The 13,494-nt window shown below is 48.1% G+C and overlaps 1 protein-coding gene across 2 annotated transcripts in view; it reads right to left on the bottom strand.

Annotated features, from left to right (window-relative positions):
* Nucleotides 1–5,750: 5,750 nt before the first annotated feature.
* The window catches only part of PARD3B (par-3 family cell polarity regulator beta), a 358,048-nt gene continuing 350,304 nt past the window's right edge, over nt 5,751–13,494 (bottom strand). For both annotated transcript variants that reach the window (XM_082056631.1, XM_082056632.1), the window contains one exon: nt 5,751–9,934. In XM_082056631.1, coding sequence (XP_081912757.1) covers nt 9,580–9,934 — 355 coding nt within the window. In that variant the 3' untranslated portion in view covers nt 5,751–9,579. The remainder of the gene's footprint in view (nt 9,935–13,494) is intronic.

Below are 13,494 nucleotides of genomic sequence, written 5' to 3'. Positions count from 1 at the left end.
GTGGGGCTTGTGTGTGTGTGCCCACAGCAGCCACGCACCTGAGCCAGCTCCTCACCTGCCCATGGCCCAGCTGGGGGACACACCACTGCAGGACCTGCTGCCGAACTCACCTCCTGTGCTCTGCAGCTCAGCCAGCAACACGCTCCATTTGTCTACTGACCCCCCTGCCCCTCAGACACGTGTTACATAAAGCATTTTTTTTCCCTCTGATCCCATATCCTGTTAGGAAAAGAAATGTCCTGACTGCCCAACACCAGCCTGAATTTTTCGGGTGTTTTTTTTTTTTTCTGTCCAGTTCTTTTCCTGTGTTTACACTCCCGCAGCGCGGCATTTATTAATCTGAGGATAAGGACAACTTAAAACATCTTAGCTTAAGAAGGCCCACAGCAGGGGTAAAAGTAAACTGAGCCCACGCCCTGCTTAATCATCAGCGCAAAGGGCTCGGATGTGGCAGAGCGCGGCACGGCTGGTCGCTGCAGCTGAATCAGGGACCCACGCAACGCGCCCGTCTGTGCTCGGCGGTTGTTGGGTCTCTTCTGTGTTTTCACACCGATTGGTGTTCTGGCTTGTGAGCTGATTGGAAAGCAGTTTTTAAAAATAAATACAGGATTTCTTACAAATAAAAAGGCTTAGCAAATTAAAGCAGACAAGCTTGTTACTTGGCTGATGGAGGATAAACCCGCACATCCTGGGTACACAAAGTACCAAAACGCTCCCCAAAGCTGAGGGCCCTGAGAGCTGCCCTGTGGGCTTGGTACCCAGACCCTGCTCCAGCGAGGCTGTTCGCAAAGCATTTTCATTCCTGCTGCCGGGAGCGCGGGGACAAGCACGTGTGCCCAAAGCAGCACTGTGCCCAGGCCCTCCTGGGATGGGGCAGCTGATGTTGGCTCTCTGCACTAAAGCACAAATCCAGCTGGACTCAACCCCATTGAACTTAGCGGGAGAACAAGTGCCTCTTGTTCAGCATCAGCATCCAAGAGGAGACATGTAACCAAACAGCCAAAACAAAAGCCACGCTCCTTGAAATGCTGCCCTGAAGGCTGCCCGCGCCTGGCCAAGGGCTCCCGCTGTTCCCCAGGGCGTGCGGGGCCAGGGAGGACGCGAAGCTCAGCTGGCAGACGGGCTCCTCTCTCGCCTCCAGGGCCCTGGGAGCACCAGCCAAAATCCCCGCTGCTGGCCAAACCCGTGACTGATACAAACCACAATGCAGGGCGACTTGAACCGTTTGCTGGCATCCCTGAGCCAGCCCCTGCCAGGGGAACAAAAGTCCTACAGAAAAAACACCATGATAAAGCCCCTGTTGTGACAGTGACCACCCTGGCCATGCTTTGGGACCTGCTGCTCTGGCCACCACCTCGCTGTCCTCTCAGGGGTCCCAGGAAGACCCAGTAGGTGGGAACTTCAGCGTGCCCTGCAAAGCCGGGCCCACGGCTACACTGTCTTTCCACCACATCCCCAGGCCATCGAGGTGATGTGTGTGTTAGCCACAGTCTTGCAAAGGCGAGAGGGGTCACAGGGCTCCTTGGTGCCCCCACGCATAACTCATCCCAGGAAGGGGAAAAGCCACAGCCCAAGTGAAGCCTTACAATTAATTCCCCCTCTTTTCCTAATGCTAAACACAGAAGAAAATCCACAGGCAAGAGCCTCAGGAATTCAAACTTGGTGAATGCTGCCTCTGCTCTCAGGAAACTTGGCCAGAAGTAAACGTGCAGAGGAATGTAACCGTTGCAGAAGATGGTGCTTGGCTTTTCAAATCCAAGCCCCTAAATACATTGCGCTTTGGCTGTGATTTAGCATTCTTGCTTTTCTTTTCCCTTTCTGTTTTGTAGCAACGGCAGCCTAACCACTCTCCAACCCACCCTCGTCCCCCTAGCCTTGTTTCCATCACCGCTCTATCTGCTCCGTTGTGCCATTGAAGCAGTTTGGAGGACGAAGTTGTGAAATGTTAAAAACATGTTAAAAACAGCCCATCGAAGAAAAAAGTCGGTGTTTTTTTTGCAATAGCAGCTCAGTTACCTCTGTCCTCTCGCAGCAAGGAAAATCCCTGCGACTGGTCAGAGACAGGACACCAGGGATGGGGTGGGACCAAGTGGGATGGGGCCAGAGTGGGAGACTGGCAGCACGGCTGCGGTAAACGCATGTTGGACCGAGGCCTCACTGTCCTCTGCTTATATACGAAGAAAAATGACTGGCCTGCAGGGTTTACATCCAGGGGAGGGAAGAGAGGAACAAGGACAGAGGGAAATAGGGCAAGACATTCTCTATGGTAAAGAGCATGTGCGCATGTGCCTCTGTGAACAGAGCCACAAACACCCTTCTTGCATCTAACGTCGGAAGGGTAAACTGCCTTTTAGGTCGAAAGCACCAATACCCAAGTATATATGCATGTCTGTATGTGCGTATCTATACCTAAGAGGAAGGGAAAAAGGAGGGAAGAAGGAGGGCTGCTTTATTTCTTTTTATTTACTCATAAACTAGTTTATTCATATTTGCTCTACTTTTTATTCTCTTTTCATTCCTAGAAAAATTAAGGCAGATGAAGCCTCTTAAAATCGTGGCTTGCTGGTTTGAAAATCTAGGCTGCGATTTATCTGGGGTTTTTTTTGTACTCTGGATTGAGGGATGTGAAGTATGAAAACTCCAATTTAACAGAGCCTAGAGATTAAATCGCATTGCGTAGGTAAGGTTTTGGCAGAGAAGCAGACAGTGCTTCCTAACCGGTACCAAGAATTCAGAGAAGAATGGGGTAGGTTTTAATGGAAGTTTACTTTTCTTGTAATGAATTTTAATGACAGTTTTCACAACTGCTTCTGTGATTCATAAGAGAAAATTAAAAACCTACACCTTGAAACTTATATGACAATGCTGCTAACATCTTGCAGCTTCTGGCATTATCTTGGAGAACCTTTCAGTCCTGCTTCTATGCCACATTGTTTTCCTCACAAAATGTATTTTAAATATAAAACATTGAATGTTCATTGCTTCTTTATACAATTTTTATTCATTACCTGCTGGAGGCAAAGGGCACGGTTTTATATAGAATCCTCATTGAATGTCTTATTTTGCAATTTTACTCTACTGTATGTATTTCCCAATAAATTATTTTCTTTCAGATGCAGATATTCTTCTGGAAAAGCGAAGCGGGGCCGTTTCCCCTGTGCTGAGTTTTTTTGCTGTAAGCACAGCCAACTCGTCTGGCTTGGCTTAGTTTGTCAGGCATATTTTGGGAATGGTTTGAGAATTAATTCTGTTTTAAAGACTATAATCACCTTCTTGGCCCCTGAAACAGGTTCAGGACCAGCAATAAAACAGCTTTTGCATGCATCAAAGGCTTGTTCTAGACAAGCAAAAAGATGGTGGAGATAAAATCTGTGGCTTTCTTGCAATCTCTACCCACAAAACAACTGATTCAAAAGTAACTGCAACTTGCGTCTCTCTGTAATGACGGTGCAGCCCACCCTGCACTGCACGGCTGCATGGTTGGACTCTGTATCGCTTTCAGGTGCCAGTAAAACCCTTGGTGTTGGTTACCCATGCTCACAGATGGCTCAAGGCTTCTCAGCAGCGAAGGCAAAAGTTGTATTTGAAGGTCACTGTGGCTTTGGGGACTTCAGAGATCAGTGGGACGCAGGGATGGCAGGTACAGCTGGGAGGGAAAGGGATGTCTGTCTCTGCCCGTGCTGCTTGATGGGCTTCCTTGCAATTCCTACTTGTCCTTCTGCTTCCTCCCTCAGGCATGGGTAGTTCTGTGCTGCAAACAGACCCTGACTCTCTGGGCTCAGTGGAGGTGTCACAAGCCTGGGATGCAAAATGCAAATGGAGGAGCAGAGGACAGCGGATCAGAAAGTGCCACCTTCCTTGTCGCCACTTCTCTCCATCACCTATTTCCAGCTCAGGTCTGACTCTCCTCCCTGTCTCCCCCTTCCCATCCTATTATAATTTCTCATCCCTTTTCCTGTTGCCTCTCCCTGTCATCTCCCCCTCTCCCTCCCTCATCTCTCCAGATTCCCAGAGCAATCCTGTCTCTCCAGTTGCCTGCACTGGGCATTCCCTTCCAGCCCATGGGACAAACAGCGGCAGAGCTGTCCTGTCCAGAGGATGGCCCATGCTTGGCAAATTTGATCCCTTCTCATCTGTACCCACACTTGCCAGGTCGATCTCAGCACCTCTGCACCCCTCTGTAGGGCAGAGCCACCAAGCACAGGGAGACAGAGGCCTCTGGGGCTTTTAAATGTCTCCTGGGAGGCTGCAGGATTATCCTGATAATGGCATTTTGCTTCCTGAAAGCCGTCCAAGCAGCGCAGCTGCCACAGCCCTCACCCCTGAGCTGCTGCTGTGCTCTGCGCCCCAGTAATGCTCACAGGAGACCCCCGCCAAGGCAGAAGGAGCACCTTCCGAAACTGCGGTCACTGAGTTTCCAGCTTTAATCCCAGAGTGTCAGGGGTTGGAAGGGACCTGGAAAGCTCATCCAGTGCAATCCCCCCATGGAGCAGGAACACCCAGATGAGGTTACACAGGAAGGTGTCCAGGCGGGTTGGAATGTCTGCAGAGAAGGAGACTCCACAACCTCCCTGGGCAGCCTGGGCCAGTGTTCTCTTACCCTCACTGAGAAGAAGTTTCTTCTCATATTTAAGTGGAACCTCCTGTGTTCCAGTTTGAACCCATTACCCCTTGTCCTTTCATTGGTTGTCACTGAGAAGAGCCTGGCTCCATCCTCCTGACACTCACCCTTTACATACCGATAACCATTAATAAGGTCACCCCTCAGTCTCCTCTTCTCCAGCTCCAGAGCCCCAGCTCCCTCAGCCTTTCCTCACACGGGAGATGCTCCACTCCCTTCAGCATCTTTGTTGCCCTGCGCTGGACTCTCTCCAGCAGTTCCCTGTCCTGCTGGAACTGAGGGCCCAGAACCACCCTTTATACAACTTCAGCAGGAGAAACTGAAATATCAGTGTTCTATTTGTCCAGTTTTTAGCTATGAGTGCAAGCTATGACTTGATAACTTTCTTTCCTCCTTGATACTAAAACAAAATTTTCATCTTAGAAAGACTACATTTGTTCTTCTCCCTGTTCTAGTGACTTTTCACTTAAATATCTGCTATTATTTTGAAAATTACTTCATCTACCATAACACTCTTGCCTGACTCTCAGCGCACTCTGCAACCCATAGCTCTGATCGTACAAAGATTTATGCTCGCGCATAATCTGGAGTACGAAAAGCAGTATCATCAGCTTCAGTGAAATGACCCACGTACCTCAATTTAAGTACCTGTGTAAAACTTTCAAGGAGTCCTAAATCTCTGGCAAGAAAGCACTGCAGCTGCCTTGGTGAAATGCAGCCTCAGCTGGTTGACCTGGTACCTGCCACACGGCTGCGGAACAGCTCGCGTGTTACCAACAGCAAGCGAACGGCTCCAGGATGAGACGAAACCGCCCGGGCAACTTCAGCAACAAACACGCAGTTGCATAAGCTGAAACTCATCAAGACAACAAGGGACTTCTCTCTCGCTTCTGTCTCTACAACTGAAGATAATGCACATTTGAGAAGGAATCAGTTTAAACCCAGTGATGCTTTTTTCTACAAGACAGCACATGGCTGTTAGTTTGCTTTTTTATAAAAAAACGTCACCTTACCAATTCTGATCCGGCCTGATTGTGCATGATCTCCTAATATCAAATCACATCCAGGGGTGGGGATGTCTTTGTAGATACAAAGAAGAGAACACTCAACATAAAAGCACATAATCATATATAGTCTTAAAGCCTTTATTTTAATGCAAAATAAACCAGGTAAGATTTATATAGCCATATGTAACAAAAGATCAAAAACTTCGAAGTGGTACTAGAAAAAAAACCTCTCAAAGTGTGTGTTGAATTTCTCCCCCAAATCAATCATGCATGATTTTGAAATCAGTTTCACTTAAACACACAGGTATTGTCAGGGTCACAAACACCTCTCTCTCCCCCACAACAACAGAACGGTGTCTTATAAAGCCTTCTTTTCTATGCAGAGATAGTGAACAGTGCTTCCAATTTGCACATAAGGCTTCGAGGCTCTGCAGAACAAGCCGGGGGGAGAGCAGAGGTGCAGGGCGATTTGGAAGTGCAAAGCAGCCCCTGATGCGAGCAGTGTCAGGATGTGGCCCTGGCAGAGCAGCGGGCAGGATTCACTCACAGCACCGACTCTCATAAACACATCTGTGACGGCGGGGAGAGGAGGTAGCACGATTCATCTGTAAAAAAATTAGGCAGCATGTGAAGCTATTTCTAGATCAGGAAGCTGGAGTGAATCGGAATTCAGGGCTGCACGCACTGTTTCAAGGCAGAAGCGTTTTTTTTTTTTTAATGCTTAGTTACCCCTTTTTTTTTTTCCCACAAAGGGTAATGGCTATTTCTTTATGCATCCGAGGGGTGACTTCTGCACCATAATGCATCACAGTGGTAATGTCTGCTTGCAGGCCAAGATCATGGCTCACTAGTGGGTGGTCACTCAGAAAATCCACAGGCTCCTTTTCTGTCTCTCAATCTTTCAACCGCTGGGCCCGCGCCAGAAGCAGCTCAAGAAATCAGAGCTTCCAGCTCTTGTCCCCCGTGTCCCCGCTCCTGCTCACGTGTATGGCAAACCCCAGCACCGGACTGGCACGTTTGGATGGGGGAACGCGAGGCAATTATGTGTCAAGAGCGTTTCAGGCTCACCATTTTCCCAAACATATGGACATATGGGGAAAAGAACAACTTGTTACTTAACGGCTCTTTTGGATTTTGCAAGTGTGTATTTTCAACCGTCAGTTGTAGCACCTCGTGAATTCTGCACGGTACATATTTTTCCACAATATGGTGCTAAAATCATACATTTTACACTGCAGAGAATCTGACTATATATACTGTAGTTACACATTATGCTTTTGAAAATACCGTACCTCTACCAGATATTAAACCAGCAAATGGCAATTTTCTCCCAGAACAATGGCACCAGAGACTGAAGGGATGCTCTGCAATTCTTTTTGGTATTGTTCCCTCAGCTAGGTCAGACTGTTCTTCTTCCTTAGCTTCTCACCTGCAGGATGCATCCAGATATTATACTTGTAGCACTTCTTTTTTTTTTTTGGAGAAGCTCTGTACTGATCTAACAGCAGAAGCATCATTTAATAACCTGTTGGGTAAGATTAACAGCTCAGGTGGTGTTCGTTTGATCTGTCTGCCTCAAACGAGTGGAGCCGATGCAGTCACGGGGAGCTGTTAAGGAGAGGTTCAGGTTACGGGGAGACAATTGTGCAGGTCCTTCAAAGGCTATAAATAACCCAGGAGCTGTTTCCATCCAGATTTTATTTGGCCCTGGCTCTTGAAATACTGTAAATAAGCTCTGTTCACTGTGCTGTGATGCCATTTGAAGGGTTAGTTGAGAGTGATTTATAAAGGCAGTAGCTTATATTCAGAGCTGCTCCTAATTGTGGCCTGGCTTGATAAAGCCACTGTCGCAAACGTATTAGTTTCTTTACAGCTGGATCAAATGTATCAGTGGTTATATTTCAAGGAGGGAAAGGAAAGTATTTTAATTTGTTTTCGCTTCACTTTCAGCAGGCCTTCATAACACCAGTGGCTACCCTGTGGCTGCCAAGTCCTGGCTGAGTATCCTACAGCATCTCAAGCTCTCCGAGAGAAGTACGAGGCTGCGTACAGCACGTACGCGACAGGCAGAGTTTCCTTGGGGAATGCGCCTTATTTATAGAGGGTGCTGAGAGACATCCAGCTTTACACCCAATGCTCCCTCCAGAGGTTTTTCCCTCCTACATTACTAGGGAAGAGGGCAGAAAGAAATGGAGCAAGAACCAAACACGCTTCGTAATCGGCTGCGTTCCTCTCCCTCTCTCCCTCCCACCAATGCTTCCTCCTGACTGGACTTAGCGCTGTGCTGGCCCCTGCCCCAGGGAACCCAGCCCTGTATCTGGATCACCGAGATGTTCCTCTACCCCCTTGACAAAGCTGTTTTCTCTGCCCTGCTTCCCAGCTGGCAGAGATGGGTGTGAATGCAGATGTTCCATACAGCTGCAAGTGCCCCCGCGTTCCAGTCTCTCACCAGCAGTACAGAAATGTTGGCTGGGGTTAAATGCTGCTTCTCATCAGGGCCGTTCCCTACCGATGTTGCTTCAGGAAAGCAGCGGTGCACAGAACCACCCTGCCCTGAGCCTTACGCACCTCGAACGAGCCCTTTTCCCAGGGATATCCGCTAAAGAGACACACTCCCAGCAGGACAAACCTTCCCAGTGATATTTAATACCTGGGAAGTGACCTATGTGATTTCAATCTGTCGCATACCGAAGGTGTCAAAAAGACATCAAAGAAATCCTTGGCCAGGTCGTAGTCTCTCCCTGATGAGAGGAGCCCAAGCAGCTTAGTAACGTTCCCAAAAGGCAGAAGTCGAGGAATTAAGGCCACTTAACTTCACAAAATATATATGGAGTGGGCAGGCACCCCCACGGCTCTGCTGCACTGCTGGTCCCCTCTCCATCCCGCACCTCTTCTTGTTGCTCTCCTTGTCTTTCCCTCACCCCTTGCTGTGAAAAATCCCCTTTCTCCACGGGCCTAATGGCCTCTGGCTGCAGGAACTCGAGTAGTTTGGCACTTGGGTGACAGAGGGCGGTCACCACACCGACAGGTGCGTTATGTGCATTATGGAGTCCGTGCCCACGGTCACCTCCTCAGCCACTTCTCAGAGGCCAGTTCCACTGAAACCCCAAGAGCGACACTTATTGGCAGCAGCTGAGGATCCTGCCTCCACGGTTCACGTTTAAGGAGCGCACACTGTATAATAACTAAGAAACACAAGCACACACACGCACATCTACAGACGCACACTTCTCGGGTGGCTGGCTGCCCAAACGTGGCAGACAAAGCTTTCTGCCTTACTTCAAATGCAGCAGGTGCAATGAGAGGAGAATCTCGTTATACAAACTCTGAAAAATGAAGGCTACGAGATAAATGCTGCCACCACCAAATGGGAAGAGGAAGACAGAGGCCAGATTACAAATCTGGAACTGCAGCATCCTTAAATCACAGAGTTGCTGGTCTGAACGTGCCTGGAATGTGGCCGCTGCCTCGGCGGCAGTCCCTTGTCGACTTGGGATCACAGCACTGGATTACACAAGATCCCCAGCTCTGCATGATGTCCATACTGTATGCTGTGTTCTCACGTAATTGCTCTACAGCAGCACTCTGAAGTAAACTCTGGTGTCACCACTGCCCTTATACAGACAGCTACGTACTCTATAGGTGTAACCGGATTCAGTAAATAGCCCTGAGGTGTATTAAGTGTTGCGCTTCATTTCCAGCAGCCACTTTCTATTTTTAAAAGGGATTAAAAAATACTCAACTGTCTGGTACCTCACATACTCAAAACACATCGTACCTCACATGGCTTTAGTCTGCCTGTTAGAAAGCACCTACGCTGAGCCCAGCTCAGTAAGAACGACTCCAGGTCTCGTGTGCCATTCTTACAGGCAGCTACGCTTGGGAACAACTCTACAAGGATGATGTCCGACGGGATTCTTCCCAGGCCGTGCTGGTAAGTTCAGTGTGCGGCTATACAGCTGCAGTTATGGGGTTCTTCTGCCTGGGATCCTGTTGCCTGTACTGGTACTGGTCTGGACTGGTTCCACGGTGCCGGACAATTTCACTATAAGCTGGTGCTCGGTGGGACGGAGGAGGGGAAGGCGGCACGTCCTGTCGGAGGGGTCCTTTATGCTGGTTTGAGATGGGCTGGGCTGGGTAGTACTGGGGGTACCTCAGTTCTGCCACTCTGGTGTCTGGCGCGCGGATGTAGTTCCCCTTTGATGGGTGGACAACAGGCTGCCCTCCTTGGTAGAACGGAAGATCTCTCTCTTTGTATATGACTCGTGGCCCTGTTAAATATTCCAGTGGCTCTGCAGGTCCACGCCTGAGGAGGAAAAACATAATAAAGCACATAAAAAGGCAGTCTACTAGCCCAGCGACACGCTATTGTACTCACAATCTATGTTTACTTTGGGAAAGGAAATGCCACCTCAAGCATGACAGGTCCAGATGAATCAAAAGAGCTTCTGAAGGATAACAAGCCTCCCACCTGCACGCTACAAAAGTCTGTGACACCCAGGAGGCTGGAGGAAGGGTCCAGCGCACATCACAGCCCTTTCACAATGGGGGAGCACTGGAGCCCTTCGGTTCCCAAAGTCAGCCAGCCTCCTGTGATCCATTTGCCATAATGGAAACAAAGGTCCTTTAAACAATGCATGTTTGACTGAGTCTTATCTAGCCTGAGGATAAACAGATGAGTTGGGTCTGCAAGTCTGCAAATCCCATAAGCTTTACATGCACAAATATTCGTGCTTTCCAAGCCATTTACTACTATTTTTTTCTCCTAACATGTCAGACTGTAAAACTTTCCAAACACCATAGCTGCAGAAACTGGAGCTCCTGGAAGAAACACCAGGGATGTCAGGCTACGATACCTGTGTTTAACGGGCAAGCTGCCAATGGGATTAAAAAAAACCCAACAACTCCTGTGATCTAGAAGGCCTGATATTACAATGGCCCTGTAACTTGTCTGCATCAGTATGGATTTGATAAGCTCTAGTTCACGTGAAACGCAACATGTGAACAAGTCATCCCTGAGGATGTGCCATGGAGCCCTCTCTGTAGCTTTCTGCATCTTAATTCCATGATTTGCACTAATGAAGCATTGATATTTTTCCCTAGTACAGGTTAACTAGCAATACTTTTAAAATGGCAAAAATAATTGTTCTTACAGACATGTCACCAGAGCATCCCCAAAAGTTCAACTCAATTAGGAGTCTTTGCCAGTCTGATTGCAAATGTCTTTGCACTTTGGGCAAAAGCTCCCATTGACTGCAGAGCAAGCTTCTCCGCGAGCCAGAACTGAAGGAAGACAGCGGGGTTTTGACCCAGAACAGGGGCTGAAAGTATAAATCAATTACACTTGCTCTGTGGCTTTGGGACTGAACTCATCAACTGTTTAAATATTCTTTGCATAGATTTATTAAAAAAGTCATCATTTTGGTACAGCAGATCAGGTGTTCGCAATCCATCAATACCTATCTTTTGTTCACGCAGAGGTTTCACAAGCGTGCTCCCCCTTTCTTAATCTGGGCTCCCACACTCCACTGGAACTTGTTTTGCATGAAGTAAAACAAAACATGTGGTTTTCTGCTGCACTCGCTTAAGCCCATGGGGTAAATCATGGACATAGGCAATGAACAAACATTATCTGCCTTGAAATGAACCTACAATTCTCCCCCTGGAATAACTTAGTGCAAATGTTTCCTGTTTAAAATGGAAAGAGCAAAAGGAAGAATTCCAGGCCTTGGACTTTTAGGGCCCTATGCTCCCCAGAGACTTTTTGCTTTAAAACCAGAACATTATAAAAGACAGGCACTCACGGCCTTCCCCACCTGGTGAGACAGTCCAGACAAAGTGCTGAAGGGCCTGAAGCCACCCTCTGAGACACTAAAAGGACTCTTAACTGCATGTACCGAGACAACTGCTGCCTCTGCTCGCACACCTACACCTTGCGACAAAGCCTCATTTCCACAGCAGCTCAAAGAGCTGCTCCGTGTGTTTCTATTTGAAGACCTGTTCGCTAGTCAGCCCCATCACACTCAGCTTTTAATCCCTCTGTGTGCAAAAACGCGCTCCCAATCACAAAACGCTTCCGCGATGGTAGGAACTGCTTTGTGTCAAGCAGCAAACCAACAGGAACAAATGTCAAACCTACACCCGCTGCTTTTTAATATAAGGATAATGCTCAAAATCCTGTATATTATATTTTTATAAGACATCCTCATCAGCAGCTATAATCACCAAAATTCTTGTGGATCACATTAAAAAGCAACTGAGCTTGGAACCTGATCCAGAATTCACTGAAGAGCCAGGTAGCTTTTGGACAGAGCTCTAACTGCAAAATTGAATTACTCTAAAATAACAAATTCAGGATTAATTGATACCAAAATGACTCTTGAGAATGGGACTGAGCCAGCAGCATCATTTAGCAAGCCCTCAGCACACAGCTCATCCCTCAACTCACATCAGAGGTCTGGCTGCTGCAGGAAAAGAAGGGGAAACAGCCAAAAGAGCTGTTTCCAGGAAAGCTCAGCTGATCCCGTTGTAGGAGACAGCGTGACACCACTGCCACTGCCCTGACTGTGCAGAGCGTTGTGCATTCAGGTAGTTTTCACCTAAAACTGCGCAGTGAAGATGAGCCTGGGCAATCAAAGCACGAGCGTGCCAGACCTGGGGCGTGCACCCAAGCTGCTTGAGCTTGTGCCATCGAGTCTCCATTGCTGTCACCTGCGCCACAGAGCAAAATCCACCTTACAGCTCATACCATCTCCAGTTGTGTAGGCAAACTGCAGAAAGGAACATGCAGGAAGGACAAAAACTTTCTTTAAAAAAAAAATAATCAAAAAATAAAGAAATATGTAAGCTGTTCGCTCTCCTCCCTTCTCTGAGGGTGAAGCACCCATAGGTGGTATCATTCTGGAGCATCTTCCCGAGTCAGGGCTTAGCAGCTGGGAGGAGAGGTTGTACACGGAGACAAGGCTTGAATTCACTCCACGTGGATCCTTTAGGAAAGCCCCAGCAAGACAGAAGGTATGTAAGGTTTTTTTAGCAGCCTTGGCAATAACACACGCAATGATCTAACCAATAATTACCAGAACTCTCGCATGAGTAAAACCTTGTGAAAATCTGGTAACTTCCCCAAAGGCTGCCCCCGGGGCAGCATAACCAGGGGGAAATTTAGTGAAAAACATCCTCGTGGCTGCACCGCGCTCCCCAGCTCACCTCCCCTGGTCATCTCAGTGGGCATTATGTGTGCACATACACATGCTACAATGACATTTTTCTTCCCTTTTATGACCAGCGCTGCATGTTAAAGCCAAGTTACCATCCTGAGGATTCATTCTTCCCCACCTACCAGCCATGCCCAGCGAAGTCTGTTCTTGGGGAGCTGCTCACAGGGCAACCAACCAGCCTGGGGAGTCTCCGTGAGCCTCTGGCATGAACCTCCACCTGATAACTCTTAAAATACAGGAAAAAAACAGCCCTTCCCTCCTCAAGTGTGTCAAATTAACCACCAGAAAGTCAATTTTTTAAGGTAGAAGAAACAGTGCAGATACCAGGCTCTGGCTGTAGAGATGTTGTCACATCAGGAGTAAGTCTGGGACACTGGGGGTGGTTCCCAGCAGGAAGAGCAGGGCTCCTCCAAAGCAAAACCATTTTCACTAGATAGCTCATCGTGTAAAAGCATGTGCCGTTGTCTATCCTTAAAGAAATTGCCACAACATCTCAAACCAAACACGTTTTCCTTGGCAGCCCCTTGCAGATGCTCCGCTTGTTTCTGCAAGAAGCAAAACAACCGCTGCCTTTTCACTCGGCAGACGTTGCCACCTCCGAGGAGGCTCTAATGAAATTCTCCCCTCTGTCACTGTTTTTGTTGGCTCC

This window comes from Streptopelia decaocto (assembly GCF_964273445.1).
Source record: "Streptopelia decaocto genome assembly, chromosome: 6".
In the NCBI taxonomy this organism is placed as follows: Eukaryota; Metazoa; Chordata; class Aves; order Columbiformes; family Columbidae; genus Streptopelia; species Streptopelia decaocto.
The sequence above is the reverse complement of the archived record's forward strand: the minus strand, read 5'-3'. Positions and strand labels throughout refer to the sequence as shown.